The sequence below is a fragment of the Lepidochelys olivacea genome (genome assembly GCF_965140295.1).
Source record: "Lepidochelys olivacea isolate rLepOli2 genome assembly, chromosome: 18".
NCBI lineage: Eukaryota > Metazoa > Chordata > Testudines > Cheloniidae > Lepidochelys > Lepidochelys olivacea.
Genome location: NC_140428.1, coordinates 27158077 through 27164628, shown reverse-complemented (window position 1 = coordinate 27164628; position 6552 = coordinate 27158077). Strand labels below are relative to the sequence as shown.

At 41.3% G+C, this 6552-nt stretch overlaps 1 protein-coding gene and 1 long non-coding RNA gene across 3 annotated transcripts in view; one reads left to right on the top strand and one right to left on the bottom strand.

The window, feature by feature from the left end:
• Nucleotides 1-836: 836 nt before the first annotated feature.
• TP73 (tumor protein p73) overlaps nt 837-6552 on the bottom strand; it is an 84092-nt gene continuing 78376 nt past the window's right edge. The window contains exons 13-14 of one of the 2 annotated variants that reach the window (XM_084651492.1): nt 5416-5509; nt 837-3411 (exon numbers count right to left, since the gene is read on the bottom strand). In XM_084651492.1, coding sequence (XP_084507618.1) covers nt 3091-3411; nt 5416-5509 — 415 coding nt within the window. In that variant the 3' untranslated portion in view covers nt 837-3090. The remainder of the gene's footprint in view (nt 3412-5415; nt 5510-6552) is intronic. The other variant, XM_084651493.1, reaches the window with a different exon arrangement.
• On the top strand, nt 3361-6552 carry LOC311532749. The gene is made up of 3 exons (XR_014714441.1): nt 3361-3433; nt 5165-5317; nt 6027-6552. It is a non-coding gene; the product is annotated as an uncharacterized lncRNA (long non-coding RNA).

The window sequence follows — 6552 nt, the reverse complement described above, 5'->3', positions numbered from 1 at the left end:
CTGTCAATTTCCAATTCTTTTTTATATATATATATACGGTATATATTACTAAAACTAGGAATAGCTGTGATATTTATAACTAAACCCAGTTCTCTCGTGGAAATAGTTTAAGTGTCATTTTTTTTTAAACCCAAAGAAAGCTGTGTCTTAATGATATACTGTCAGATTTGTGGTATATTTTCTGGCCATTTATTGAAAGATAGTTTATATATAACCCTCTTCCCCTAAATTCCATTAAATCAAGATAGCCACTTATTAAATGAAAGCGAATGTTTTTCTTTTGTTGGGGTTTTTTCTTTTTGACATGAATGTTTGATCCAGCCATAGTTCTTCTAAAACTTACATTTTCCTAAATGTAACTTCCTTAAGTATGACCTCAGATTGTCTCTGCTCATATGTTGCAGAAAGTAGCACCAGTGTGCTGAAAGCTTGTAGAAATGAGGTAGACTTTTTGTATGCACTGACCAAGATTCATGCACAGCTGCTCCCCAGTCACAGATGAATGCCATGTCTTGTTTTGAATGATGGGATCCTGCAAGCAATTTTCTCAATGCACTCAAAGCCTATCTTAATTTTACTTTGGCTTGGGTAAGTACTTCTGTGCTTTGCTCGTTTGTATCTTCACACTACTCACTGAGTTGCAACAGCGAGCTTCCCATTTTCTGCTCAAACTTCAGGCCAATTCTGAAAGGCAGAAGGTAACTCTCCAAGTTGTAGATCATTAGTACTATCAGATCACCTCCTGGGCCATCTAGTCAGGAGCTGCTTTTCTATCAGAGCCACTGTATTTCAGACGTGTGTTTTATTGTGTTACAAAAAACAAACAAACCACAGCTATAAAAATAACACATTTTCCAAAAGATAACATTACAAAAAATACAATTAATAGAGTTGGAATATATCCAGTAATACTGCTGGAAAAAGCATTAGTTAACATTGAAAACATGAATGATTATTTTAAAAATCTTAAAGCATTAAAGTGCTTTAATTCACTACTACTTAGAAAGCGCATGTTCACAGCTCAGCAACGCCCTGAAGTGCTAATCCCTAAAGAGTACAGTGTGCACAAGTGTACAGCTTTCAAATATGCTGGGTTGGCTTAGGTTGGTGGACTGGGGTAAAAGCCAGTGGAAACTGAGCTGGTCATTTACAAGGAGCAGAGCAGTGGTCTCCTGCCTTCCCAAGCTCCTGAGCTGCCAGCAGCGAAGGGGGAATCTGCGTAGAAATGGGGAAGAGACAAGTACACTTGTGCTACTGTGCTGGCACTTGCAGAGGTACAGCTCAGTTTCTCTGTGGCCTTCCCTCTGCTAAGACTGAGGACAGTGACCATCCTGCTTGAGAGGAGAAGCAGAACTTATGAGGTGAACGCTGTACTTGCTCATAGGTGAAATCCTACCTCTGGCCCCTTTATGCCCGGTAAAAGGCCCTGAGCAGCATAAAGGAACTCTTAAAAGCATATCAGACCAGGGAGGAATCCCCCCGTGCAAGCACAGTGGAAAATAGCCACAAGGCTCTTTCAAGGACCCCCTTGCTAGCCTCCGCGTAGGGAGTATGCCAAAGGCAGGACTGCAGTGTTGTGGAGATTCCAGACAGCGTGGAAGCCCCAAGCTGCCATAATTTAGGTCTTCAGGGCTGTCTAAACTATGGGGCTGTATAGTAGTCCAGGACGAGGAGGGGTATAAAGTTGGCTTAAAGCCACCATAGCCCCTCCTCTGCCTGTGCAGTGAATTCTGTGCTGTGCCTCTTAGAGGTGTCTCACAGAATCTCACGCAGAGAGTTTCCAGCTGACTTGCACAAGACCTGGAGATGAATACATCTGCATGCTTGACTGTTTCCTGCTGAGTTTTTAAGTTCAACCGGCAGACAAACAAAAGGCTTGAGGAAAATCAACAAAACACCTATCCACAGGGACTATAGGGAAGGAAGAAACCATTTCCACTCATTGATGTGGAAAATATAATCATTTTACCAGATGGGGATGATTATCAACAGTCTGGGAAATCCATTTTTTTTTTAACACATACAGGTTAATGGTTAAGGTAAAATTAATGGTGTGCTACAAAAAATCTGAGTTCTGGCAATATCAGGAACTTTGAGCAAGATTTGGGTGAATAATTGTAATTAATTATACAGAATCCTCTAATTCCTAGCAGTGGGGTCCATGGATTTGTCTCTCCAGAATTGTATTAAAAATCCACATGGGAAAAATGATTTTTTTACAAGTGAGGCTTGAAATATATCAGGTTTTTGCATGTTTACATGCTAGAGCATGAAGTTAATTTAATTATGACACAGTAGTGTCTTATTTAGGGGAAATTATCAATATTTTTGTAGCATACAAGTTCATGAAAATAAATCTCTCTATCCTTACAGCATGGTGAATATACTGTATATACAGCATGTGTCTATATACACAAATATCAGTTAGATACATGCACACAGTCTGGAATCAGCAAATAAGTTGCTTTTCTGCTCTACAAAAAAACAAAAGAAACAAATACTTTTTGGCAGTCCATCAGGAAAGCAAGTCCTTTTGTTCTTGGGTATCAGTCAATGGCAGATGTCCCTAAAGAAAGTGGAACAGTTGAGGGTTAAACCACTTTCACAAGACAAAGGTCTGTTATTATTTAGCCGTCCCTTAGCAGACAGTGAGGATAGGGTGGAATGTGGGGCAGGCTAGAGTTAAAGAAAATGTGTGTGTTTTGCCTTTACATTGCAATAGAGTTTGATGCAAAAATGGTCCAGCAAATTGTAAAGTTGCACTGTACATTGGCAAGTGAATATTCCCCTGCCACACAAGGCTAAAAAAACTCTACAGCCCATTGAGAGATCTGTGGCAGCTGCCCTTTTTCCTTCCCTTGATCCCCTGTCATAAAACCATTGGAATTTTCCTCCAGGGGATGGTCCCAGACCCATGTCCTCACACAGCTGATGAGTTCCCATCTCTTGAGTAAAGCCATGTTAAAAAATATTTCTTCAGACACTCAAAGCTGGAAATGTTTTTCCATTTTTCAGGCTGGGATTCTATATTTTCCCCCATTCCTTTAAATCTCTGTGTCTGGTCTCCTGCTGCCGCACTGCTGGAGACCTTCAGTTGATCTCGCCCTCGGTGAACTCTTCTTTTATGGACTGTTTGCGGGATTTGCAGTCTGGGAGGTCAAAGCCGAAGTCCGCCCACTCATCAGCCCCGCTGCGGTTCGGGATAGTGATGGTGTGGCGCACGCGGAAATGCACTGCCTCCATGACGCGCTGCCGTTGCAGCTCCCCAGAACTGCCAATGGAAATGGTGGCGGCATTACTGCTGGAACGGAGAAGCTGCTGGGCACCATAGTCCTGGCCCTGTTTGAGTTCCTGAAGGCCTCTCCAGATAACCATCCTGTACTGCTCCGGGACCTTCAGCGCTCCGAGATCCTAGAACAACAACGTTACTAAGGTGGGCCTCTTCAAAAATGATTTTGCTAAACAGCATCGTCAAGAGAGGGGCAAACCCATGGACCATTAAATGTCTAGATCAGTGTGTGGGTCTAGCCACATAGTCAACACATGAGATGATCAGGGCTTTGGGTCATATACCATATCATTTTGTAAGGAAAAGAGAATTCCTTTGCTTTAAATGAATCTAATTAACAAAATGGACGGTGTGAGGCTGAATGCCTTCACTGTGCAGGTTGCAGAGCACCACGTGAGGAGTCAGGTCATTCAATTTACTGAAATAAGGAGGAAACCATCATCCCATTTTGCCTGCAATCATTTCTCTCTCCCCTGGATAATCATAACCTGGATTAAGCCTTGAACTAAAATCTCAGGTCACAAATGCTGGCAGGATGGGCAAAGGTTGCCTTGGGAAGCATGATCGGCTCTGAATGGCTGCTGTTTCTCTGCTCTAGCCATATGAAGTGTCACAGGATTCTGGTGCATTAACCTATGCCAGCATGTGCACTGACTGATGTTATTCATCACAGACATTAAGTGCTGTGGTCATAATGTTAAACAGAAGCATGAAAACTTCAGGATTGTATCATACATGCCAGAGGCTGCATCAGAACAAATACAAGTGGTTTGTATTTCAGACGTACTGAATTGCTGCTAGAGGTCCACATTAACTCCAAACACACAGACTCACTCGTGAGCATTAATTCCATAAGAAGTAAGTATGTAATTAGGGGTTAAAAATGTCAACTCAGACACACAACCCAGCAATCTATTTTGACTGTGCCATACATGTGCTTTTTGGCAGATTAAAGAAAAAATCACTTACAGGGTTAGTTATTAAAATGTTTCAAAACTAATCTAAGACTATGCAACTGGCCCCAGCTACCAATGAAAAATCATTGTGTCTTCAATAATTATACCATCTGCGTTCTTGATTGGTTCCTAGCTGCTAGACTAGGAAGGCATACAGCAAATATTTTAAGAATGAGATGGGATCAAGATAAGAGCTTTGTCCTGGTCAAAATACTGAGTCTGGGATTTATTTGGGGTCTGTCATAGATGAAAAGTGTTAATGCATTATGTGTATGCTGGTTACATTACTGTACTGAGGGAGCCCCTTGCCTCACTGATGTCAAGACTGGCTGGATGACCTTACAATTTTCATCGGCACCAAAGGCAGGTGAATTTCATGCAAAGTTGGCTCCTCCTCTCCCAAGAGATTGTTCTTCAACCAAGAAATAGCTACAATAAAACTCACCACACCCAGAGGCAAGGTGTTTAAACACAAATTAGAGCATTTCCCGTGTAATGTATCAATTAAAAAAAAAAATTACAGCTCTTGACCAGCCAGCCCACAATATCAGGTCCTGGGGTTGAAACAAAAAATTGCTAAATACAAAAAGCTTGATTCTGACCTTGTTTGTTCTGGTTTATTGCTAATGTGACTCCATTTGGCCAGTGCAGTTACTCCTGATTTGCAAGGGAAGCAGCTGGGCCCTGCAGCTCTGAGCTAAAGCTCATCAAAGTCAAAGGGCGATCTTTCCATTGCTCAGTGGGCTTAGGGTCAGTCCCTGAGTACTGTGATTTGTTTCAGTAGACATATTTAGTGAAAATCAATTCAAAGTCTGATTTCTGTATCTTTGGCTTTATTTTAGATGTGCACATGAGGAGAATGATTGCACCTGAATTCTTTTTCATTTTTGTTTTTGTTTGCATTTCTTTCTTAATTCAGATCTCTGCTAGGCCTTGCATCCTACAGCCTGGAAAAATCAACAGTAGAGAATATTACAGTTTCTTTTAAGGATAGCACTATTCTAAATCTATAGGACTACAAAGAATGCATAATTGGGAAACATAAAACATGCCTATAAAGCCTGTATGATAGGTAGGTGCACATTTATTTCCTTTATTTGGTTGTCCTTGTTTTAAGATCAACAGCTGGTAGAAACAAGTGATAAGAAGAGATCTTCCCAAAGCATTTACCTCTATGGTTAGATTCTGCAGGTGGTAAATATTCTGTAACCCTTGTGAGGTGAAATAGTCGATGCAGTTTGGACACCCCAAGCCTGTTAAAAAACTGCAGAAAGAATTTGAAAATAAAGTGGCATTAACTTGTCAGGTATATATGCTGTGTTCTCAAGTGTCACCATTGTGGCAAAGCACTTTTGAATTCATGTGAGGGTATGGGGACATTTTACTGGACTCATTTATTTCATCTGAAGGCTTGGCAACTCTTCTCATGCTACTATGGTATTGTGGGATGCAAGAAATTGGAAGCGTAGCAAGAACCCATTTCAGGGATCCTCAAAACTCCTGGTCAGAGTTTTCTTGGGGCTGAAAAGTGCGAACTAATTTGGCATTAATGTTGGAGAGGTAAAGCCCATGGGACCAAATTCATCCTAACATAATTCCACTGGCTTCAGCAGTCTTCAATGTCTCAGTTAAATGACCTATATGGAATTACTCTAGGGATTAATTTTCCCCTTGGAGCAACTTGACTGAGGAAGGGTTGTGGAATTTGGCCTTAAGCGATTTGGTCAACAACAATTAATCTTTGCACTATAACATTTGGTGCTGAAATATTTTATGTACAGGGCTTGGCTGTAGCTACACAATGCTAGCACGGATTGTGCTACTCCGGGATTCTGGTAGACCATCTGGGAAAACATCTGAGGTATCGGTTCTTTAAGAAGGACATCAAATCACAGACTACAGACCTGTTAATGTCTGGATATAAATCCTCTACTGCCATTTCCAGTCACCATTGGTCCGAAAGGGGGAAGAAGGAAGATCTGCAAAGTTATATGCCAGTGTTTGACATGCAGGGCAAGGTGCCTTTTCATATCAGTCTGCTAAAGGGATCAAGTTTTGAATGAACTTAGTGAGAATGAATAAGCCAAAGATCTTTCCAGGTGATATGTGTTTCTAACCAGCAATTGGCTGGCGAGGACAATTTCTGAAGTGAAGAGGGGTGAGGAAAACGCTCTCTGGTTTCATGAGCAGTGATTTCTCAGTTGGAACTAGTGACCAGTTGACCAGTTGCTAAACATATCTTTGAAGGTTAGAGTAAAGGAAAAGAGCATGAAACAACAACAGACAACACACCACAGGACCGGTGAC